General features: G+C 49.5%; 1 protein-coding gene across 47 annotated transcripts in view; it reads right to left on the minus strand.

The window, feature by feature from the left end:
* Positions 1–26,468, minus strand: part of RIMBP2 (RIMS binding protein 2) — a 352,269-nt gene that overhangs the window by 250,590 nt on the left and 75,211 nt on the right. For 34 of the 47 annotated variants that reach the window (XM_078337752.1, XM_078337734.1, XM_078337728.1 and 31 more), the window contains one exon: positions 11,278–11,411. The exons of 1 other annotated variant lie outside the window; for it this stretch is intronic. Coding sequence is in view for 6 of the 46 variants with exons in the window: in XM_078337742.1 (XP_078193868.1) it covers positions 11,278–11,411 (134 nt within the window). In the remaining 40 variants the exon portion in view is untranslated. Of the gene's footprint in view, positions 1–11,277; positions 11,412–16,918; positions 17,035–26,468 lie in introns of those variants that run through there. 12 more of the 47 variants (XM_078337729.1, XM_078337753.1, XM_078337761.1 and 9 more) reach the window with 1 other exon arrangement.

Here is a 26,468-nt window from a genome sequence, read left to right on the forward strand (position 1 = left end):
TTTATTGCAGACAGACTTTCTATGTGAAATACACACACACACACACACACACACACACACACACACACCCCTTACTCTGTGGCAAGCAACCTTCTAATTATGGCACCAAATAGGCAAAACTGAAGGAGTAGGGTTTCCTATTATGTTAGTATTTGCTCACTCAGTTCCTTATTCAATCATCCAGTTATTTATTCAACAAACTTCTGCACTTACTATTTTCAGAGCAGCTTTGTGGGAAGTGAGCAAAGGTGAAATCCCTTCCCCAGTGAAGTACACATTCCCGGACCACACCGGCCACGAGCACACGAGTACAGGGGGAGGGTGAATGCGAGACAGTCACTGCACTGTCACTGCCTCATCTCTTCCAGGGCTGAAATACGTGTGCTCTTTACTAATCATATTATTGATTATTTTTTACTCCTTGGGAAACTGGCCCTTCAAATTCAAAGATAGCTAAAACTTCCCAGTTTAGAGTGGAGATTATGCATGTAAGTTACCATGCTAAATCAAGCAGTGAGTTTGGAAAGCCCCCGCTCCGTATGAAGGGTCTGGGAGAGGTTCACACAAAACAGGAAATGCACAAGCACTTGTTACCGTTTCCACGGCGAGTGATTAGCGTGGATCTCTAATGTAGCACGGCCTGTCGTCAAGGGGACCGCAAAGACACCGCGGGCCCCAGGTTAAAGAGGAAGCTCCAGCTGTGCTCACGGTCCCTTATCAACCTCCTCTGCTAACCAAAGCCCTTCTGTTTGCACTGGGAGCTGGAGCCGGCTCTCTGCTGATGTCTATCAGCAGCAAATGCCTCCATTGCCCGGTAACTCTTGGAGACCGCACAGGCCCGGGGTGGACAGCTGGTCACAGCGCCTAAAGGGACAGTGACTGAATCGTGTCGGCAAAGAGGTGGCCCTGCAGACAGCCTGTTGTCCTTGGTGCTTTGCGCCAGGGAGAACATGGAGGGCCAACATGGAGCAGGTGTGCAGCGCTGGGCTGATATCTGCCCACTGATACGTGCTGTGCAGACTTGACTTGATGTAGAGAAGCAGGCTCCTGGACCCCCTGTGGCAACGGTTGCTAAGAGTCTCCGAGGCAGGGGCTCAGCTCTGGCCAGAGCTTCCGGGCTCTGCTTTGGAAGTGGTCTGCCGAGGACAACTACAGTGCCTCACCCTCCCCAGCCAAGGGATGGGCACAAGACCCAAGGGGGTGCCAATTAAACAATCAGCCCCTCAAATTTAAATCTTGAGCAGAGGGACCCAAGGAAAACAAAAGAACCAGCAGCCGGGGCACATCACCCTGGCGGGTCATCCCGAGGCTCTCCTCCTCCCTGACGCCTGCTCCCAATCCCTGACGCTTCACGGCCTCACCACTGGTCCTTCTGGCAAATCCCATGCCCGCCCCTTCAGGCGGCCAGCATCAGGTTCAGCTGCTTACAACCAGAGACCTTGCGTTGGTTTCCCCCAGCTGCTGTGACAAGGTACAACAAATCAGGAGGCTTGAACAACAGACGTGCACAGCCCCGTGGTACCAGGGGCCACACGGCCAAGCCAGGGAGTCGGTGGGGCTGGTTCCTGAGGCTCTGCCCATGCCTCTCCCGGCTTCTGTGCTTGCTGGTATTCTTGGCATTCCGTGGCTCCTAGAAGCATCATCCCAGTCCCTGCCAGTGTTTTCTGCATCCAAACACTCCTCTCTGTGAGGACGCCAGTCACAGCAGATTAAGGCCTAGCCTAGTGACTTCGCTCTAAGTTGGTCACCTCTATAAAGACCTTGTCTCCAAGGAAGACCACATTTTGAGGGGCTGGGCCTCCAACATCCTTTTTGTGGGAAATGCCACTCAACCTATAACAGACAGATATGGTGAAACCCAAGTTTCTCTTCAAAGAATCAGTATATCCGTGTGTTCCGCTCTCTTATTCTTTAATTCTGCATTTTACAGTGTAACTTCCTTGTAGTTTCAGTAAACAACCTTTTCCACCAGTTCTAATAGGTAGCTCACATCTGTTCCCCTGGTCACCTGCTGCTCCAGTCACCTGCCCCAATCACCTGCCCTGGTCACCTGCTCCGGTCACCTGCTCCGGTCACCGGCTCCAGTCACCTGCCTGGTCACCTGCTTTGACCTGAGTCATCTCTGGTCACCTGTTCTGCCCTGTCCTGTAACTGTCCTTCCCACCAAACTCCCCACCCTGCCACTCCGGCTCCGACTCCTGCTCTCTTTAAAATAGCCAGTGGGAACTAGCTCAGACTGTGCAGTCCAACCCCAGCCAATTGAGGAAGGACACAGCAGTTGGGGCAACCTGCTTCAGGAGGAAGAACCCCTTCCCTGCCCTCATCCAGGTGTGTGCTCGCTATTGCTCCACCTGTGCAATGCCCCCTTCTATAGACGTAAACTGCCTCGCTGAGGAAATTCATATTCAAGTACCACTTCTTTTGCAGCACTGAGAATTTACATACAACAAGACCTACCTCTATGTGACCCGCAGTCGACCACCCCACCCAGCAGTGGTGAGCACCTGGGAACCTGCAGACGTGGACTCCAGGCTGTGGCACTTGCGTGGCTGGGAGGCCTGTGGGAGGCCCTCGGCATCATCGTTAGCCAGGGGCAGGTGAGCAGCCTGCCTTGAGATCTGGCTGGATGGGAAGGCCTGAAAACATGCACACACCTCTGTAAGGATGCAGAGGTCATCCCTTAGTGAGGGCATGTTCGTTTTTTATACAGCCCCCTGGGAGCTTTCCTCCTACGTGGAAAGTAACCTTAGGTGAGTTGGAAACCCTTGAGTTCAGTCGCCAGGCTCAGGAGATGGGTCTTCTGAAAGGTGAGGGTTAGGGTGAAGGACTACAGGCGGATCCTTCCATGAGAGAAAAGCAGGGCGCCCAGGCCATGGTCATACACGGCCCTGCTGGCTTTCTGGGCGTCCTTGTAGATATGGTAATTCAATGCAGAAACAGCGCCAGGCCTGTGAGCTCTAAGTGCACGATTGTGGGACACTGATTAAAGACTGACACCAACACAGAGGAAAAGAATGGAGATTCCCAAAACATCAGCGGAGTTCCTGGATCCAGCCATTCCTGAAGGTAGAATAGCTTCTCTCTTCAATTACACCAGACAGTAACTCCCATGTTGGCTGAGGCTAGTTTGAGCTGTCTCTCGTCTGAAATCTGAAGACCACAGCACTCATAACACACCACCACGGGGCAGAGCAAGCCCCAAGGCCCCTCTGAACGTGCAGCTCTATCTCTGTCCTGCACAACAACAGGAGCAAGTAAACCATGTCCCGGGGCCCGAGCTTGCAAGAGACAGGAGTGAGACGGACGATACGGAGACCTGGGCGCCATAGCTGGAACTGTGACTGCTTCCTCACCATTTCCAAAGCTCTTGCCAAACACATTTGCGCTCTCCCCTTTCACTGCCCTCTCGGGTAAACCTGGAGCCATCACAGAACCAGGCGGTACCGAGGCCTGCAGGCCAGCAGCACACACACTTCCCAAGAGGCCCAGGGCAGCGCTCGCGCCTCGTCTGACCGTAACTGGCACTGAGGCTTCAATACCAACAGAGCTCACTCCATGTCGACTTGTCTACTTTAAAAAATAAAAACAGAACAAAATGGAATTTAAAACACATAATTGCTTTAGTCAGGAAGAGCAATGCATTAAGAGCCATTTTAACTAGACATTTCCGCACAAATAACATTAGGTGGAGACAGTTAGTCTTGGGGTTCCGGCCAAAAATGAGCCCTCAGAACTTGCAGGCCTGCTTGTTTCGGGGTGCGTCCTGGGTAACGGTGTGGCCTATGGCTCGCTGGGGCAGCCCCAAGGCCCCCACAGGGCTGCATGGAGGTTCTGGGTAACTGGGATTCCCCAAACATCATAACCTCTGCCGACTCTGTGCCAACTATTAACTGACCCTCTTTCTTCAAATGAGCTTGTGTGTTTTACATACATAATTATATTGAAAAAGGAAACCATATATGACTAACAAAACTACTGGTAATTCACTAGTTATTTTACAGAGATAAATTTGCTGTTCACTAATTGTATATATAATTCACCAGTATTTTATATATTCGGATATAATATATATTTTATAACAGAAATGGAGTCTCACTTTGTTGCCCAGGCTGGTCCCAAACGCCCGGACACGAAGATCCTCCCACCTCTGCGTCCGACGGTGCTGGGATTACAGGAATGAGCCACTGCACCTGGCCTACTTGTTACATTTTTCCTAATAATTGTCTTTTTTCTAATGAATACATGACCGTAGCTAGCTAGGGTTTGTTGATTGCTTTTGTCTATTTTATTGCCTGTACAACACTCTTGGAAATATCGGGTCAGTTGGCAGATTTAGGCAACGCGTCCACCAGGCTGATAGTCACAAGATTCTCCACAAAGGCAAAGATGACAACATTTCTCTCTGAGCCTGCCCAACGCTTAGATGTAAACTCTGTTCCCAGAGCTCATGGCACGGAGTCAACAGTTCCTGCCTACCACGCCCTGGAGGTCGGAACAACAGGACTCATCTAACAGGGAAGATGAAAGCACAGACGGTGCGGACCAAGGTCCGGGGGTACTGGTGGCACCATTGCCTTTTAGTATCAGTGTTTTCTTATCTCAACAAATATTTGCCGAGCACCTGTAGTGTACAAAGTCCAGTTGCTGGACACAGACACACACACACAGACGCATGTAAAACTACGGTAAACTAACTACTAAGTAACTATTGAACACTGAGGTAATTCCATAATGCATTATTGAATTTTAAAAGCAGATTATGAGCACATACACATATTCCCTTTTAGCTTTTCATACATATTTCAACACTTATACAAATAGAGCACTTTTTAAATTTTACTTTAAGTTCTGAGATACATGTGCAGAGTGTGCAGGTTTGTTGCATAGGTATACATGTGCCATGGTGGTTTGCTGCACCCATCAACCCATCATCTAGGCTTTAAGCCACACATGCTTTAGGTATTTGCCCTAATGCTCCCCCTCCCCTTGCCCCCAACCTCCAAAATAGAAGCACATCTGCACAGATTCGACAGTAATGTACACAGGTAGCATGGGCAAATGCGGTCCCATGGTGAGGGGACAGGTAAGTGTTGTCATCTATGTGTGTATCTACATACAGCACAACTGTTCATCAACAGCAGCAAGTGCCTTCAGTGGGCATGAGCTGCCACCCACAACCCCTTAGCGCTCAACTCCATGCACACCAAGCTGGTTACAACCAACACCTGCATTTCTGTGCCTGAGGGCTCAGTCTAGCTGAGACCCAAGCCTGCCTACATGCAGGGCAAGCAAGGCATGCTGGAGCCTCCATGCACCTGCAAGACTACCTCAGCCAAACGGAGAGCACTGGTGGATAAACACCCCAGTTCCCTCATCCCACGAGCAAATAATCCCACGGCATATACCGCAGTCTCCAGAGGTTCTACAGCAGGACTGAGCCCCCACCGCCCACAGTGGCAACTGGCTGAATAACACATACCCATTACTCACTTCCTGCCCTTCCCTGTCTCACTTCCACACTCCCCTCCCAAAATTTCCTGGGGTCACCTCCCTGTGAGGCCACTTTTACTAGAATCCTTACCTTGGGCATGCTCTGAGAAAGCCCACACCAAGACACTCGGTACAGCTACACTGCTGGGTGATACACAGCGATTTACAAAGCTGAGGTCGGGTGCCAACGTACGCACAGGAAGTAACAGGCAAAGGTCTCTGAGAAATGTTCTGGAAATGGAAAATACTAATCTGCAGAAAAATACCGTTTTCTTTAAAGCACATACAAAATTATAGGATGCAGTTTCACGTATGTTTGTATACATCCGGAAGGACCAAACTGAAGACAGTGGTTAGCCTGGTACAAGAGTCAAGACACATGAGATTTTACAAATTAAATATACAAATTTAGTGCATAAGTAATGAAAATTAAAAGTTGCAGAGGAGGTTATATGTGTACTTGGACATGTACATGTAGAACTGTGTACACCATCCGCTTCTGTCTATGCACCTGCAACTATTTCACAAGAAGGTGTTGTATTTGTGTGTATATTTGTGTATGCGTGGGGAAAGGTCTGAGAATTCTGAAAAGAAACGCCAAACTCTTAATAATGATTCTCCATGGAAATCAGGAACAGGAAATATTTACGGGAGACTTGAATGTTTTACTTTACACATCTCAGAGATGTGCCTTTTTCAGTGAGTACCTATTGCCCTTCAAATCTGACAAGGTAAAATAATTTTCTCTTTTCTTCTGCTGTACTGATTTAATTCACTTTTATTAGGATTATGTTTGGGTTTCTTTGAGACAGACTCTTGCTCTATTGCCCAGAATGGAGTGCAGTGGCTCTGTCTCAGCTCACTGCAACCTCTGCCTCCCTGGTTCAAGCAATTCTCCTGCGTCAGCCTCCTGAGTAGTTGGGATTACAAGCACATGCCACCACACCCGGCTAATTTTTGTATTTTTAGTAGCAACGGGGTTTGACCATGTTGGCCAGGCTGGTCTCAAACTCCTGACCTCATGATCCGCCGGCCTCAGCCTCCCAAAGTGCTTGGATTATAGGCGTGAGCCACCACGCTGGCTGATATATTTGGGTTTCTTAAATTGATACATAATAGATGGACATATTATTGGGGGTGCATGTGATATTTTGATACACCCATATAATGTGTAAAAGTCACATCAAGGTAACTGGGATATCTGTCACCTTACACATTAATCTTTTTTATACTAGGCGTGTTCAAATTATTCTCTTGCAGCAATTTTGAAATGAGCATAACTTTAATGCTGCTCACAGATACTTACAACCCCTGTGAAAGTCAATGGTGATACAACTGATTCTACTCGGCTCTGTGAATAAGCATCTTACTATGTTTTACTGATATGCTAAGGCCTGCCTGGATAGGCAGAAACAACAGCGCTGTTGAGAATGGTCACTGTGGATTTAGACGGGAAGTGCTGCCTTTGGAGAGGTTACAATTATTCTGTGAGTAACTGGAGTTACTCACACAGAGCCTCCTCTTCCAAGTCAAAGTGCAGCCCACCTCAGACTCACCAACTAGACCCACTCCTTCAAACAGTCATGAGGACCTATTTTCTCATTGCTCTCCACGGTGAAATACTTCAAAGATTCCATTCCCTTCTAGAGTGAGAACAAGAGCTAAATTTAAATGCAAAACTTACTGATGCATCTGCAATTCCAAGCAGCCAACAATCTATCAAAAAAAAGACCAGCTCGTTCCAAATATAGGAAAGACTCACACACATATACAGCACTCCACGCTGCACCTTCCAACCCCAGAATGACCAAACTTAAAAACATCGAAAAAGTAATAAGCCCTCAAAATAATCTGCTTGTGATCTCTAGGACAACAGACTGGCTTCTGTATCCCACGGGCCAAGTATAATAACCCACACCACTCAGTTGAAACACACCTTTGGAAGTGCTCTTAATGACACAATTTGTCTCTTTAGGGCATACAGATAAACACACTGTCATAAATGATTGAAGAAACTGAAATCATTACAGCAATGAAAACTAAAGGGTTTTGAAGTATTTTCCAGGAATGTTACCCACCTCCCAGGATGCTGCTGTTACTCATTAAGTGATGATTAGTGACTCTATTGTAATGACAAACAATGATTACCAAGTGCGTGTCCTACACTGGAAACAGGCTTCACATCACATCCTTTCTGCCTTCTATGGAAAATGAATGCATCCAGCATCACCACCATCTCCTCCATCACCACTACCACCAGCATCACCACATCTCCCCCATCACAACTACCACCAGCATCACCACCATCTCCTCCATCACCACTACCACCAGCATCACCACCATCTCCTCCATCACCACTACCACCAGCATCACCACCATCTCCTCCATCACCACAACTACCACCAGCATCACCACATCTCCTCCATCACAACTACCACCAGCATCACCACCACCTCCTCCATCACAACTACCACCAGCATCACCACCATCTCCTCCATCACAACTACCACAGCATCACCACCATCTCCTTTATCACCACTACCACAGCATCACCACCATCTCCTCCATCACAACTACCACCAGCATCACCACATCTCCTCCATCACAACTACCACCAGCATCACCACCATCTCCTCCATCACAACTACCACAGCATCACCACCATCTCCTCCATCACAACTACCACCAGCATCACCACCATCTCCTCCATCACAACTACCACCAGCATCACCACCATCTCCTCCATCACCACTACCACCAGCATCACCACCATCTCCTCCATCACCACTACCACCAGCATCACCACCATCTCCTCCATCACCACTACCACCAGCATCACCACCATCTCCTCCATCACCACTACCACCAGCATCACCACATCTCCTCCATCACCACTACCACCAGCATCACCACCATCTCCTCCATCACCACTACCACCAGCATCACCACATCTCCTCCATCACAACTACCACCAGCATCACCACCATCTCCCCCATCACCACTACCACCAGCATCACCACCATCTCCCCCATCACAACTACCACCAGCACCACCACCATCTCCTCCATCACAACTACCACCAGCATCACCACCATCTCCTCCATCACCACAACTACCACCAGCATCACCACATCTCCTCCATCACCACTACCACCAGCATCACCACATCTCCCCCATCACCACAACTACCACCAGCATCACCACATCTCCTCCATCACAACTACCACCAGCATCACCACCATCTCCTCCATCACCACTACCACCAGCATCACCACCATCTCCTCCATCACAACTACCACCAGCATCACCACCATCTCCTCCATCACCACTACCACCAGCATCACCACCATCTCCTCCATCACAACTACCACAGCATCACCACCATCTCCTCCATCACAACTACCACCAGCATCACCACCATCTCCTCCATCACAACTACCACCAGCATCACCACCATCTCCTCCATCACCACTACCACCAGCATCACCACATCTCCTCCATCACCACTACCACCAGCATCACCACCATCTCCTCCATCACCACTACCACCAGCATCACCACATCTCCTCCATCACCACTACCACCAGCATCACCACCATCTCCTCCATCACCACTACCACCAGCATCACCACATCTCCTCCATCACAACTACCACCAGCATCACCACCATCTCCCCCATCACCACTACCACCAGCATCACCACCATCTCCCCCATCACAACTACCACCAGCACCACCACCATCTCCCCCATCACAACTACCACCAGCATCACCACCATCTCCTCCATCACCACAACTACCACCAGCATCACCACATCTCCTCCATCACCACTACCACCAGCATCACCACATCTCCCCCATCACCACAACTACCACCAGCATCACCACATCTCCTCCATCACAACTACCACCAGCATCACCACCATCTCCTCCATCACCACTACCACCAGCATCACCACCATCTCCTCCATCACCACTACCACCAGCATCACCACCATCTCCTCCATCACAACTACCACCAGCATCACCACCATCTCCTCCATCACAACTACCACCAGCATCACCACCATCTCCTCCATCACAACTACCACCAGCATCACCACATCTCCCCCATCACCACAACTACCACCAGCATCACCACATCTCCTCCATCACAACTACCACCAGCATCACCACCATCTCCTCCTTCACAACTACCACCAGCATCACCACCATCTCCTCCATCACAACTACCACCAGCATCACCACCATCTCCTCCATCACCACTACCACCAGCATCACCACCATCTTCTCCATCACAACTACCACCAGCATCACCACCATCTCCTCCATCACAACTACCACCAGCATCACCACCATCTCCTCCATCACAACTACCACCAGCATCACCACCATCTCCTCCATCACAACTACCACCAGCATCACCACATCTCCCCCATCACCACAACTACCACCAGCATCACCACATCTCCTCCATCACAACTACCACCAGCATCACCACCATCTCCTCCATCACCACTACCACCAGCATCACCACATCTCCTCCATCACAACTACCACCAGCATCACCACCATCTCCTCCATCACCACTACCACCAGCATCACCACCATCTCCTCCATCACCGGAACTACTGCCAGTATCATCACCATCTCCTCCATGAGCACCATGCTTACTGGAATCTGAGACTCGGACTCATTTGCTATCAAAGGCAATGCCACACCCAAGCAGGGGCACCAAAGGTCTGGCTGGTTCACCTTCTGCTGCACGATCAAATGCAGGTGGAGTAGTCACCGCCCCCAGTGCCTGGCCAGCCATTTCAGGACTGAAAACCTTTGGTAACAGAAAGGAGCTGTTGTTCTTAGCACCCAAGATTGTCTCATGATCACACAGTGAACTACTGCCCTGAGTTCAGATCACACCTCTGCACATGGGACCTCAAACCAAACATTTCACAAGGAATGAAGAAGCCAGCCTAGATTTCTTTCCTGAATGCTGAACCTGGCCATTGAACTACAGATTTTTCCCTGTATTTAGGTGTCAACCAGGTAACTCAGATTCAAAACTGGGCTTCCATGCAAACCTGAATGTGAATCTCCCCACACTTCTGCTGCTCTCTCTGTTTTTCTCATCTTAGGAAATGGTCCTCCCCTTCTGCTACGCAGCCCATGCCAAAACTATGAAGGCCGGGTTTGTCACCCCCTCACACTCCCTCCCACCCAATATATCACAACAGCCAGCAGGTCCTGACCTCCCCAGTGACCCTCACGTCCACCACCGTCCTGGTACAGGCCGCTCTTGCCAGTCAACTGGACTTTACGGTCACCACCTAATCCTCTTTGCTCCCATGCTTACCTCCACCTCCCTTCAAAACTGGGCATGATCTTATTAAAATAAAAATGAGATGCCACTCTCCACCTAAAATCAATCACTGCTCTCCTTCCATTGTTCTTAAGATTTAGAATCCATCCTCTAGCACAGCCTGCCCTAGGCTCCTGAATTAACTGCCCTGTCCACCTGTCCCCAGCAGTGCTCCAGACACCCAGATTTTCATGCATCAAGTTATTTCTTGCCTCGGGGCCTTTGCACGGCTATTCCCCATGATGTGCCTCTTTCCGTGAGGGTAGAGACCACACCTGCTCTGTTTACCACTCTGCCCTCTCTTAACTCGCGGACATACAGTTGGCCCTCAATAAATATGCCTTGAATGAATCAGCGAGCCGTGAAAGAACAGACACAACCCCTAACGGACACAGAGGAATGCTTCAGAGAAAAGAAGGCGTGACTTACCACAGAGTTTCTCTGCTGACTTCCTGGTCTCAGGACACAAAGTGGGAAATTTCCCCAGGGGCCTCCCGAAGCTTGGGTCTGAGAGAATGTGGCCTCAGCACCTGCAGGCTTCAGGTGTAGCGGTAATTTCCAAGCTGCAGGAAGAAGCAGACACGATCTTCTGTCACCAAGAATGACTTGCAAGTTGGCTTTTCTGTCTCCCCCACCTTCCTTAATGCCTAAGAGGGAGGGAGAGGCAGGAATTCTGCTACCATTTCCCAGTTCAGAACACTCAGGGCTGAGTGAGGGACACATCTGAAACTGAACTCATGGTCCTCCCTGCCTGAGATTTTTCTTTCCCTTCAACCAAATGTCCTGGTACAGAACAAGGCAAATTGACACAAAGCTTTCATGACTCCTTGAGCAGACATTCAAGGTCCGGAATTTGCAGGAGAAATGCACTAAGGGCTAATGATCCAGGTTGGACAGACAAGAGGCACAGAACCGAGGACACAAGTCAGTATCAGCGCTCACACTGCACACACCCTTGACTCTCAAGATGTGACTGATGCCCAGCCGATGACGGAAAGAGCTATTTTAGATAAACTAATTAATAAAAAGCAATATAAAAACCAACAAGCGTGCTACACAGTCAACTCTTGTGGAATTCCCACCTTGGCCACCAATACCCAAAACCAAAAATTCCTGTCTATCAGCAGACCTTCATGTTGACATACACAGTCAAAATATCAGAAATTCCTTTACTTCTATTCTGTTTAAAAGAGTTATTAACCTGCTCAGAATCACCAAATAAGAAGATAATTTAACTTAGGTTTTATCAAAAAGCTTGCTAGAATCCTGTGTCTGTATGAACCAGCAGGGGTGAAAGGAAGGATAAAAAGCAAATGAGGTTTTATCCTAGAACTTGGAGCTGAAAAACCATCTGCATGGCCAAAATTCAAATTGAAATACATTGTATTTCAATTTAGTAATTTAGTATTTCAATTTAGTAATTTCAATTTTCTGAGCACCTGCGAAGTTCCTGACAGCTGTAAGGCCCAAGCACGAGTAAGATCAAGGCCTCCAGGACTCTGTCTGACAGGGAAGGCCAGAACAGGCATGCATAATGTTAGTTCAAGCCAGAATTTCATAGGATTTAGAATTTTGTGCAAGGGTCTGTGAGAGAAAGACATCTAGGCAGGAGACTGAAGTTTATTTTCTAGAGATGTTTAATGAGGGAGCCAGGGCTCAGAGGTAGTGGGTAGCGGTCATAATAGTCAAGTGCTTTTACACCGAAAGCAGAAATGAGACAGTCTTCCTGCAGATACCCCCTCCCCAGACCCAATGCATTAGGCATGTAGGTGGATGCTGCCCCACACCGCCTTCAAACTAGGCAGGAAACTGGAAATGTTTTGGTAGAAAACTACAGTCCAAGAGCAAAGACCACGCCTTAGTAGTTTCTAGAACAAAATGATCGCCCCTCACAGACACCCTGGAGTGAGCTCACCACAGACCTCCCCCAACCTGTCAAGGCTGTGCTCCAAACCCACTCAACCAAGGCGTACAGCTTCATTTAAAAAAACCTCTAATGTGGAAGAGTAAAAGAACACAACGATAAAACCCAGGAGAGAGAGATCATGCAGGCAACGAAAACAAGCTTGAAAAAAAAGCAACGGTTCTATCGAGCATCTTCAGAAAGCACATAAAAGTTAGCAAGAAGCTACAAAGACCAACGAAGGACAAAAAGAACTCTTGCGAATGAAAACGAGAGTTGCTGAAATAAAAAATTTTAATGGCAGATTTGGATGATAAAGAAATCTCCCGAAGTGCTAGAAAATATTAAAGGGAAAAGGAAACTATCAATCCAGGAGGTCTAACTTTTACCAATAAGGTTTTCAGAAGAGAAAATAGTAACAATTGGCTGACTGATGCCCAGCCAATTACAGAAAGAGTTATAATAGGTCAACTTCATTAATAAAAATTAATATAAAAACCAGCAAGCATGCTACACAGAGCAAACTCCTAGAGAATTCCCATCTGGGCCACCAAATGTTTAAAAACAAAAATTCCTGGGTTATCTATCACTAGACCTTCATGTTGACATAAACAATCAAAATATCAGAAACTCCTTTACTTCTGTTTTGTTAGAATTTTTAAACTGCCCAGAATCATAGATGAGAAATTGAAAATTGTCAGGAAAACAGGAGAACATGTTCCAGATCAAAGGATCTCATGTGTGCTCTGCCAGATAGATGAAAACAGACCTAAAGCAGACAGTACCATGAGATTCCACAAGGTGAACGATAAGGAGGAGGCCCCAAATGCTTCCCATAGCAATTAGAAGGAAGAGATAGAATTTTGAAAAGGAAAAGAATGGGTTAGGGCATTAGACTTCTCAGCAGCAATCTTGGAAGCCAACAGAATGTCTTTAAAATTCCGGTTCACTGGGTTGCAGTGGCTAACGCTTGTAATCCCGGCAATTTGGGAGGCCAAGGCAGGCGGATCACGAGGTCAGGAGTTCGAGACCAGTGTGGCCAACATGGTGAAACCCCGTCTGTATTAAAAATACAAAAATTAGCCAAGTGTGCTGGCACGCACCTGTAATCCCAGCTACTCGGGAGGCTGAGGCAGGAGAATCACTTGAACCTGGGAGATGGAGGTTGCAGTGAGCCGAGATCACGCCATTGCACTCCAGCCTGGGCAACAAGAGCAAAACTCCATCTCAAAAAAAAAAAAAAACCACTTCTGATCAACTATTATTTCCAGCTTAAGATTCCATACCCAAACAAGCTGTCAATCAAGTGTGAGGACAGAGTAGAGCGATTTCCAGGCAGGCGAAGACTCATAAAATGTACCTCCACGGCGTGTTCCTTCTTAGGAAATGACTGGAAGATGTGCTGCAGAATAACGAGTGGGAAGGAAGATAAAAGGCAAAGCCACAGAATCGCAGAAACAGCAAACCCTACCCAACAGGGATAGAGAAGGATTCCAAGGTGACAGACTGAGCCTTAGCTCTCCAGCAATTGGTTTGAAACAAGACCACAAAGGGCTTTAGAAATAATAACGCTGGAGAAAAGAGACTCAAGAAAAGCTTCTGATATTAGGAAGAACTGGAGAAGAGTTTTTAATATGTGGATTGCAAAGGCACAACTGAAAACCAGGCTATTAATAACGCCAGGAAAGCTAAAACGCCGTTCAATGAAAACAATGTAATCGCAGCCACTAACTGGTGCTGCCGCTAACAGTATACACACAACGACGACGTGACGACTAATTGTTCACTTAAATAGTAGCAGTTTAACCATGTGCCTAGATTCGGGGAGGGAATCTAATCTTCAGCTACCACAGAGCTTCTCAACCTCAGCAGAGTAAGGTTTGGGGCCAGATAACTCCTCCTGGGCACTATGGGGCACTGAGCTGTATCCCCGCCAGCAGCACGCAGAGGCCAGTAGCACACGCTTTTCCCTGAATCATGACAAACAGAAGCATCTCCAACACCAACCCTGAAAGGCAAAACTGCCCACTCCAAGCCCTTCGAGAACCGCTTGTCCATCATCCCGGAAAGTGCTAATATTTTTGACTTAGGAAAATTGGCAAGTCAAAAAAGGCACAGTACAGGCAATTTTTAGTATTAGGAGCTTCGAGAAGAAAACCACTAGAAACACTGAAAGCGGGCTTGAGGGACTGCGTAAGGAAAGAGGAGACAGCAGGAGAATTTTTTTCATAAACCTTTACGCACTTGAGTTTTCAAATTATATGCATGCCCCTTCAAGTTAAAAAGTACTGTTGGAGCACAAAAGAAAGCATGCTGTCTAGTTTGGAAACTCACTGAAGTCTTCCTCTACGAATCGGTCTCAAGGGAGACCTTACACTATCACATTACCTTGATGTGCTTATGTCTTCTCCTTAAACTACAAGAAACAAACAACTGTCAGATAAAAACATTTCAAAAAGTCTATACGTCTTCTAAAAATCACCTGATGCAACACCACGGGTCCACCTGCTTCACTGTGGGATGGTTTCGGTAAACAATGCAAGGCACAGGGATGTTTCTAACCAGGGTCAGGTGGGCTGGAGGCGGAGACCTCCAGTGAGATCCCTGCAGGCAGAGGCACTGGTCATCACACCTCCTCCTCGTAATGCAACCACCCGAGTCCTTACCTCTGCCAACACACATCCTATCCTGCGCCTCTGAGGAATCATGTTCTCTCAGAGAAATCGTTAAGAATAACATGAATAAACAAGATTACAGAAGTCATGATAATCGGCACGTTATGTCTATTTTTTTTCCAGTTCTATTAAAGAAGAAAAAATTTTAGGTGGGGCAATGATTCCCGGCTTCTCGGTGCATGTAGTGACGTCGGAGCCCGCGGCACAGAGTAAGACAATCCACTGCTTTCTCCCTCATCTTCCCGGGCTCCGGGGCTGCGCTCTTTCAACCAGCTTTGCTCTGGACCCCTCCTGCCCTCTGCTCGGCCTGCTCAATCGTTAAAGAGGCTAACAGGCTCTAATATCTCACCGGGCTGACTGGAGAGCTTGCTAATGGTTATAGGACATGAAAAACTACTCCGTTTGGTTACCTGTGAAGTAGGATGATCATTAATTCAAAAGTGGTCCAGCAAGATTAAAGGCTTTGTGGGGCTGTGCATAAGCGACCCTAAGGAGCCCAAGTAAAATTCAGTACAGAGCTCAAAGACCACTTTCCACGAAGTTTTAATTAGCAGAGCCATTTAGGCAAAGAGGAAGACAAAAACAATGATTAATTGATGCGCGTTTTACTGCCGCCATCAAATGCCAGGCAACACAAAACACCAGCCACCTGCTCTGCCCCAGAAACATCTTCATCACGGGGCACAGAATCATGCCTTCCGCCACGAGGGAAGAGCTGTTTCATGTTGGGCACAGACGCAGTTCATTTCACCTGTTTACTGCAAGGTTCTCGCGATATAGAAGAAATTAAAAAGGAACCCCCGGGTCTTAGGCCGGAGTGAGCGCCCTCACATCCCTACCACATATGATCTCAACGGACGGCGGACTTACAACCAATTAAATGCTGCAGTTACATCCACTGTCTGGTTATAGTCATCATCTAAAGGACGTTCAACTCGTGTCATCCTTTGAGCTCAAGGAACAGAAACTGCCGCACAAAGATCAAACACAGCGTCGGAGTTTCCACTTGAGATTTCGCACCTTTGACTAGACGCTGTTTCTAATGCCAGTTCTGTGACGCTCACGGTGGCAAAACCAACCTGCTCCCACCAGAACAGTGATTTCTGAGGGGGGAAAGCTGGAGGGACAAGTAAGGGAACACGCAGCCCTCAGGCAGGTTAAACCCGCTGCGTTTCCCCGAGCCACATCCCGTCCACAACTTACCCAAACTCACCCCAGGGAATAAAGGTCCTTTCTAGCCCAAAACAGGGCCTGAGGACAGACTTGGAACGAAATATCCACGGGGCAGTAACAGCGACTTGAGCTGCAATTAAGACCCAAAGGTTTAAAAACCGGACCCCGGGGCTAGAAATGCCTTTTCCCACCTCAGTCCAGAGAACAGCCCTTGCTCTCCAGCCAGCAGCCTAGGAGGTCGTGGATTTCCCATCTGTGTCTAAGCTACATCTCATTAACCCACTGGGCTCTTTCTCCAGCCCCAAAAGCAGGTACTTACAAGGCTCCAGAGATCTGTGGTCTAGTGGACCAGACAGACAGGTCCAGGCCTCCCCACCAGCCCGGCTTCCCGTCCCGGTGAACGCCAGCCTCTCCAAGCCTCAGATGTTTGTGCACGGCACCAGGCTGGAAGGCTATTTACTTATTCATGGGCTGCCCGAGCCGGCCAGGAACTGCTTTGTGTCAGCTGAATAGGATGGTAATTCAATCTGCGAATGGGAGCGGTTGGCACAGCACGCCTGTCACAATGAGTCACGGCGGGGGGGACAAGTGCCGGCCTTCTGAGCCTCTGGAACCACCACCTTCCTTTCCTCAGTTGCTCTCTTCCCCCCGAGTCTCCCCATCCCACATCAACTGTCCTGGAGACACATGACACAGAATTACATATCCTTGGGAGCAGAGATGGGGAGGCGGGTGGGAAATGCCACCTGTTCTCTCGAGCTGCATCCAAGGAGAGAGGAGACAGAAGCGCTGGGAAGGAATGTGAAGCAAGAAACGTAGAGTGAGGACGCCAGAGGAAAAGCTCACCTGTACCGGAGTGCTCGGATTTAAGGTTTCCTAGCCCAGTCTCACCCAGTCCTCATCAAAGCCCTCGGAGCTCCAGTCCTCCACCTGCTACAGCTCCCCATCAATCAGCTGAGGCAGGTTCACAACCACACCCACGTCTCCGGCTCCGGGGCTGTGAGCCCCGCTCCACCTCACACCACAAGCCATGTATTGGTCCAGCAAGTAACAGCATCCAGTCCGAGGAGACCTGCCTCTCTTTAAAGAGGACTTTTTTAAAAAACAGAGTCTCACTCTGTCATCGGGCTGGAGTGCAATGGCGAGATCTCAGCTCACTGCAGCCTCGACCTCCCAGCCTCAAGCTATCCTCCCACCTCAGCCTCCTCGAGTAGCTGAGGCTACAAGTGCTCACCACCAGGCCTGGCTAATTTAAAAGAAATATTTTTTTGTAGGGATGGCATCTCACTGCGTCACCAAGTTGATCTTGAGCTCAAGTAATCCACCCACTTCAGCTTCCCAAAGTGCTGGGCTGGCAGCTGTGAGCCACCAAACCCGGCTGACTCTTTCTACCTGTGAAGGAATCATCTTCTGTTTCCAATAACAACAGGGTCTCCGGCACATTAATAAAGTCACAGAATCCAGAGCACAAAAAAATGAGCCAAGACTCAGAGATGAGAAGCCCCCAGCCAGGGAACAGAGCCCAGCTCCCCTGGCCCATCCTCTGCTCTCCCCTGTCCCAGGGCACCAGCCAGATGGGGCCCATCCCCTCTGTGCTGTCATCCTGCTGCTCCTGCCTGCACTGATGTTTCTTGAGAATTAAGGACTCGTCTTTCAGCAGATTGCTTTGTTCCAGCCTCAGGCAGCCCAGCTGTCCATCTTCTCCACACTCGCTGCATAGGCTCATGGTTGTGACCGCAGAAAACCACAAGCCAGGCAGGCCAATGCCTGGACCTACCTCTGTCCCCGTCAGATGGTCAGGAGGGGAGGGACCTGCTTATGGTATTCTAAGCACCCAGGAGCGCGTCCGGCCAAGGAATGACTGAAACACGTGTTGAGACGCTGAATGAAGTCCTCCACCTCTCTCCCACCCTCGCATATGTAGCAGTGAGGATAGGCTGGACTACGCAGCGGTTGTGAATAATCCCCAGATCACAGCAGCTTAAGACACCTGGGTGCATTGGTGGCACCTGCCCTGTGTCTGCAGCTCATTATCCCCACCTGGGACCTGGGCTGTCGAACCAGCTACCAGCCGAGTGATTGCACATCGGAGGGAGGGAGAAGCTCCAGAGCACTCTGCTGGCATGGAATGCTGCAACCCAGGAGGCACCCCTGATTTTCCATGCATCAGGCACAGGCCCAGACGGAAAGACAGGGCCCTGGGGTGCAGTCCCACCTCACATCTGAAAGGGACCTGATGAATGTGCACACATCTTAACACCCTTCCAACCCACCCCCCGCTCTACAGCCAGCTTCTGTCACCCCTGACCTCACTCCCACACGTTCTCCTACCAGGGCCCCCGACATCCACTCCACTGCCCCCCACTGCCTTCTCCACACAGCCGACTTGAAAAAGGAAACCTACGCTCCTCCCCTGTTAAAGTCCCCCTGCCCTCCAGTCTCGGAGTGAAGGCTGCCATGCCACTCATGACCTGGTTCTGCTGAGCCCTCAAGGTTCATCTGTTGCCACCACCCTTCCTTTCCACGCTCCATGATGAACGACTCCTTCCAAGATCTCAAACAGAGCCTGTGGCCTCTTGGTCAGACCTAACTCTTGCTCTCCCCAGCAAGGCTGATCCACACTCCTTGTCCCGACACAGCTGGCTCGACTGTCTTTCAGGCAGATGCCCCTTCCCCAGGAAGCCCTTCCTCCAGGACCTTTCATCTGTGTTCCCATCGTCTTCCCTCCCTACCCGTGCTCGAGCACCACACAGATTCCTAATTTCCTACCTACCTATTGGTGATCCTCACAAAGCTAGAACCAACTGGAGATCAGCGGATGTATTTATCTGATTTGCCCACTGGTTCTGTGCGGGTGCCAGGGCCCAGCCTCTCTTCTTACCAGCTGAATAACCTTGGACGCTCCTTAGACCTCACTGAGCCTCAGTTGACTCAGCTGTGAAGTAGGTATCACAATATCCCCTAATCCAAGGGCTTGCTGAATGGACTAGATGAGGTGATAACCACACAGCTCTTAGCACAGTGTTGAGTACGCGCCAGATACTCACACACTACTGAAGAAATGAATAGATGTGGGAACGAGTGAACACTAAACCGTCAGCCATCTCCATGACATGAGCCCAGCAAGGTAGGAACGTTAGCCTGGCGTTACTGCGAGTTTGGGGGTGGAGTCAGCACTGCAGAGAGCAGCGCTGAGCCATGAGGAACCAAGTCCTGATGGAATTACTGCAGCCCCTGGATCAAGCTGCTACTGAAGCTAGACACCTAGTCCTGGGTTTTTCAGCTGCGTTTCAATACATTCCCTTTTAGGCTTATGTCAGTGTAATTAGGTTTTCTGCCACTTTTAGCAAAAACCAAACCCAAACCAACATACGCCTAGTAATGCCTCAGGGAGGGTGTCTTGTAGCCGTGTTCTGGGTACAGAAGAGCAGGGAGTCATGACGGGTGTGTACGCCATTGCTTGCTCAGTACCATCCCTTTGGTTCCAGGTTGCCTTCGAATATCAAAATGGGAACATGTTCACGGTAGTATCTACAGAAAATTCCACACTCCACAGCCACTGGACCCTTGCACTGAGATGTCCAGAGCTGCATCCTGTTTTCTGCCTCTGCTGCCTCATCTTGTCCTCATGTCACCTCTCAGCAGAGACTCAAGTCCCACTGCATCTCCCCACCCCAGCACCATTTAAAATGCTTATCACCAGTGGCCAGGTAGATGGGAGGCCCCAGGAGTATAGCACTTGTTGGTGTCACAGCACACTGTGTCCTTCCCAGCCTAGAGCAATGCCCAGAACGTAGGAAACATGTGATCAACACGTGTCCAGTAAATGAATGAATGGGTGCCTGAGATAGCACATCGGACTGGAGAATCCACAATACCTTAGTGTAATTAGTCATGCAATTAGGGAGTTCAAGAAGCAGCCCCCGTTAAAATGAAAGTCACAGAAACCAACTCTGGGAACATATAATAAAATAATGTGAAGGCCAGGCACAGAGGCTCACACCTGTAATCCTGGCACTCGGCCAGGCGCGGCGGCTCACACCTGTAATCCCAGCACTTGGTCAGGTGCAGCGGCTCACACCTGTAATCCCAGCACTTTGGGAGGCTGAGGCAGGCCGATTACGAGGTCAGGAGTTTGAGACCAGCTTGACCAACATAGTGAAACCCTGTCTCTACTAAAAATACAAATAATTAGTTGAGCCTGGTGACAGGCACCTGTAATCCCACCTACACCAGAGGCTGAGGCAGGAGAATTGCTTGAACCCAGGAGGCGGAAGCTGCAGTGAACCCAGATGACGTCACTACGTTATAGCCCAGGCAACAGTGCGAGACTCCATCTCAAAAACAAAACAAAACAGAACAAAACAAGAGAGTAATGTGATTAGAACCAAACCTCGGGGCCAGTCAGGGAACCATCAAACGAATGAAGGTGAAGAGCTGATCAGAGTATCCCCTGCGCTGCCTGCTGGGAGCAAGGGGATTGTGGGACTTGCTCAGAGCCAGTCCTGATGCTAACAGGACGGGTGGAGCCACGACATCCTGGTATAAATGTCCTTCCAGCAACAGCGTCCTCTCATTTGTTGCTTTTCCAGAAAACTTGGGGCCTGGCTTGGGAAACCTTCCCGTGCAGCTCATGAGAAAAAAAAGGAGGAACGTGCAGATTCCCTTGGTCCTGCTGGCTTTTCTGACTGTGGTTATTAAGAAGTTAATGTTCTGGTTGGTGAGTAAGTTATTCGGTGACTTTGGCCAATGTTTTGGCATCGACCGTGCAGACAGTTGGGGAAAATCAGGCTTTTTGGTCCGAATATATAATGATGGTGAATTATAATATCCTCCAAACCAGCCCCAGCTGCGTTGGTACAATGACATCACCAACATCTAGTTGCTAGAATGAGATAGCATTTGATGAATAACTTGTGAGTCACGAAATTGGTGTCCAGAGCACAGAAATGGCCAATGTCTTGTCCTCTTGATTTCTCCAGGGCCTCCCCAGAGGGACACATGTTAAAGCCACCTTTCATAGGCAAATGAATGGTACGTCCAGATACTGGAATAATTCAACACTTAAAAAAAAATAAGCTCTCAAGCCACAAAGCAACATAGAGGAGCCTTGATTGCACATTACTAAGTGAAAGAAGCTTGTCTGAAAAGGCTATAAACTCTATGATTCCAACTATATCAGGGTCCCCAAGCCCCAAGCTGTGGAGCTGTATGGGTGGCCTGTTAGGAACCGGGCAGCACAGCAGGATATGAATGGTGGGTGAGTGAGCGATGCCTGAGCTCCACCCTCCTGTCAGATCATCAGGCATCAGTCCTCACAGGAGCACAAACCCTACTGTGAACTGTGCATGGGAGGGATCTGGGTTGCCCACTCCCTATGAAAATCTAGTGCCTGATGATCTGAGGTTTCATCCTAAAACCCTTCCCCCTCACCATCCATCGTCTTCCACGAAACCGACCCCTGGTGCCAGAAAGGTTGGGGGCCACTGAACTATATCACATTGTGGAAAAGGCAAACTATGGAGATAGCAAAGAAAAGGAATCAGTGGTTACCAGCGGGGAGGGGGAGGAAGCGAAAAACAGGTAGAACAGGAGGGATTTTTAGGGTGGAACTTCTGTGTCTGATGCGATAGCAGATACATCTGTCAAAAGCCACACAGTGCACAAGACAAGGAGGAAACCCTGCACTATGGACTCAAGCTAATAACAACATCTCAATATTGGATCATCAACTGAAACAAATGTACCGCTCTAATAACAGGGGGAACTGTGGGGTCGGGGAGAGGGGGTGCTTGGAAACTCCCTGGACTCTTTCATCAGTTTTGCTGTAAACGTAAAACTGCTCTTTTACAAAAGAAGTCTATTGGCCAGGTGCAGCGGCTCATGCCTGTAATCCCAGCATTTTGGGAGGCCAAGGCACTCCAGCCTCATCAACAAAACAAGACCCTTAAAAATAAAAAACAAGTAAGTATTAATTTTTTTTGAAAAATGAGCTCTCACCTCTAATTGCTGTTCTTTTATACACAGCAAGCGTCTACACCCCTCCCGGCCAGTGGACTTCCTCCAGGTCAGCAGGCTGGGTTCATTCAGATGAGTCCCAGCAGCTCCAGGCTGGGACCACTGCATCCCTGCCAGACCCCCAGTCCTCGAATGGCACCCAACTGGTGGGACCTGTACCCTAAATATTTTGTTGACTGAAGATTTTATTTCTTGTGTCTCCACATAGCCCCAAATGACAGACAGAAGATTACCAACTGAAAATTGAAAGCCATGATAAAAACGTCCCCAAGGAAACGTAGTCAGGCTGCCCCGTTCTCCAGAGAGGTAAAGCAATCAAATAATTCCAGAGAGCTTAAGACGCTTGGATTACTCCATAAATTCCTGGCGTTCGAGGGCTCCCCTCAGCTTCCCGGCGTTTCTGGTCCCAGCAGTCCAACACTGTGGGGACCTGGCAAACTTTCTAGTCAGTTCTAGTTAGTCTGAAGTATTAGACTGCAGAGGTCACGCCTATACACTTCCCCACAGCGCAATGGACATCTCACGATGTGGCTCTCCATCACAGACATTTCAGCTGCTGAGGAAGATGGGGCACAAACCCCCCGCCTAGACCACCCTTGCTGCTCGAGGAAACAGCTCAGAGAACAGGACACTCCCCCAGGAACAATGTGTACCTGAGCTCAGCGACGTCTTGCATTTAATTAAACACATTTACTGCTCAAGAGCAATTTCATCAGCTTAATCATCTTACACGAAAATTACTTTTGCTCTCACCGAAAGCCCCGAACAATTACGTATGGAACCTTCCATCACAGATGAGGGTTATCTTCAGCCCAATCACGCCTCAAACCCAGGTTCAGCGCACCATGCTATTTTCTAAAATAAAATGATGTCCGGAATTTTATTTTCTGTTTTCATGCTAATTATTAAACTGTTTGTGTTCGTAACTGCAGCCAAGCCTTGAGAACTTACTCCGCACTAAGCACCGTTCAAAGCGTCTTACTCTAAGTGTTCACTGAGGCTTCCAAAGAGGCCGTGAGGCAGGCACTGTGATATCTGCGCACGTTAACAGAGACCACGGCCAGAGTTTCAGGCACCTTCTGGTCCTACAGCTCGAAAGGCGAGGCGTGGGGATTTGAACTTGGGCATCTGGCCACACACAGCCACTGGGCCCCAACTCTGCCCCCTCCTGAGCCACCCCATAAGTTACAGGAAGAGCCAAGGGAAGAGGGAAGAGCCACCAAGGTTTTCAAAAGAAAAATGATTCTCTTTTCAGATATCAAAGAAAAACCTAAGTGAGCCTTTGGAAAGATTAAATTGATAACTTTAATACTAGGAAATGACTGGGAACGCTTTCAACAAAATAAAGGGCAGGCGCATCCCTATGAAAGCTAACGAAGGTGAGTGTGGCAGCTGCCCCCGCACCTGGCGCTGGTTCTGTGGCCGAGAAGGAGAAACCACAGTCTTGCCATCATTGTAACCGACTCTAACACGTGCCCTGGAACGCCAGCGCGATGCCCGCGCCCAGCCACTGGAAGGCATGCGTCATAATTACAAGATCACAGAAGGGTCAGACAGTCCCAAGTCCTCTTCCATTTGCCATTTCAAGGACAGAACACTAAATCATGAGTCCTGACCGCCTGGCGAGGACCTGGTCTCCCAAGGCTGGAGGAAGCCTGCGTTTGATGGTGGCACACGGGATGCAGCCCAGCATCACAGGCCCGATTTAGGATCGTGACTGCGGCACCTCGCCCTTCTTCTGCGTCATGATTGCCACCCTCGAGTCTCTGCTAATCAGCCTCATGGGCAGAGAGCCCCTCATTAGTGCCCGAGAATTAACTGCTGTGCAAAACAGAAAAACCAACTGCACCTATGTCGTTATCCTGGAGTCGTGGGGAAGGAAGAGGCGGCCGTGCCGAGAGCTCCAGAAAACGAGTCAGCCTCGGGGCACCGCACGTCCCGTGGGCAGGGCTGGGGAGTAAACCAGGAGGACAGAGTGGGCCACAGGGCAAGGGGTGCCAGGCGTGGCTGCATGCCAGAGTGACAGTGACAGCTGGCCAGGGGAGGATGGGGCCATATCTCAGTGCTGCACGTCACTAATCTCCACCCTGACCCCACAGATAAGCCACAGTTCCCATAGTGCAGATGAGAAAACCGAGGCGACCAGAGGTCAAACGCTGTGTCTAAGGTCACACAATTTGTAAGTAGCAGAGCCCAGAGTCAAATCCACATCCCTGGTGCTAAAGCCATGTTTCTAACCACTGCACTCCCAACCTCCTGCCCCAAGAGCCTGAAAAATATTTGCATTGCTACTCGGGGCTCAGGGGATGGGGTGTGGGAATCAAAGGTGGACCAGAAAGAGAAGATGGCTTCCCCTCCAGGACACCCCAAAGGATGCCCCACACTCCAGGGAGAGGCCCTGGCTCTGGCTGGGTCTCTGGATTTAGTCTTTTCTTGTTTTTTTTGAGATGGAGTTTTGCTCTTGTCGCCAAGACTGGAGTGCAATGGCATGATCTCGGCTCACTGCAACCTCCGCATCCCAGGTGCAAGCAATTCTCCTGCCTCAGCCTCCCGAGTAGCTGGGATTACAGGCGTGCACCACCACACCTGGCTAAATTTTGTATTTTTAGTAGAGATGGGGTTTCGCCATGTTGGCCAGGCTGGTCTCGAACTCCTGACCTCAGTGATCCACCCGCCTCAGCCTCCTAAAGTGCTGTGATTACAGGCGTGAGTCACTGCGCCCAACCTGGGTTTACTCTTATCGGTCAGACTGTCCCACTAGGAACAGCAACCTTTACGACCTCAGCAACCCACATGAACCAACATGTATCTATCCTCCTCTAGCACCAGGCACTGTCCATGATGTTTTGCTTAAATTCACTCATTTATTCCTGAGAGCAACAACCTTGTAAGTCAAGTCCCATCTTGGAGTAAGCTATCTCCACTATGGGGATGAGAAAACTGGGCTCCATGCTGAAAATCACACCAGCAGGTCACAGGTACCATGGTCCAACCCAGGCGGGGTCTGAAACCAGCAGGTCACAGACAGGCACCGTGGTCCGACCCAGGCCTGCTCTGAGCGGGACTCGCGCCGTCTCAGCCAGACCGCACTGCCACTCGCTGAGAGGGAGGCTGGGAGGAAGGAACCTGCTTTTCTCTGTGGAGGGCCATCAGTTCTTCCCCAGAATGGCATGAATTTCAATCCGCATCTGCTCTTGAGTTTGAGCTTGGACTGGACACATTCCAAATCCTCCCTCTCTAAATGGCAATGGGTCTCCAACAGCTGCCTTAGGGGTCCTGGCTCGGTGGGCCATCCTTAAACGAAGCCCCCACAGTAGCCACCTGCCAACCTGTGCCAACATTTTAAGAGGAGAGCTAAGCCCCGATGAGAGCTCCCCCCTCAGAGACGTGTAGACCTCCTGGCTGTGGAACGTGGGGAGTTCACACTCACCCTGGCCCTGGGTTGCACAGCCTGCAGTGGCCTCTCCCAGCACCCATCAGCAGGCCCCACATGTGTGTGGAGTGTACATTCTCCCGTGTCAGGAAGAGGTGACCCCACAAGTGACCAGCAGGAAAGGATGAAGGGCAGAAAAGCGGAGCCCAAACCTCCTGGGGACCAGGACCATGGAACTGAGGAGAGGAGAGCCGGTCTCTACAGAAATCACTGGATCAGGGACAGCCCCTCATGGGACCTGGGACAGGAGAGCCGGGGCCTACAGAAACCACTGGGTCAGGAACAGCCCCTCATGGGACCTGGGACAGGAGAGCCGGTCTCTACAGAAATTTCTGGGTCGGGGACAGCCCTTCATGGGACCTGGGACAGGAGAGCCGGGGCCTACAGAAACCACTGGGTCAGGGACAGCCCCTCATGG

Source organism: Callithrix jacchus, chromosome 9 (assembly GCF_049354715.1).
Source record: "Callithrix jacchus isolate 240 chromosome 9, calJac240_pri, whole genome shotgun sequence".
In the NCBI taxonomy this organism is placed as follows: domain Eukaryota; kingdom Metazoa; phylum Chordata; class Mammalia; order Primates; family Cebidae; genus Callithrix; species Callithrix jacchus.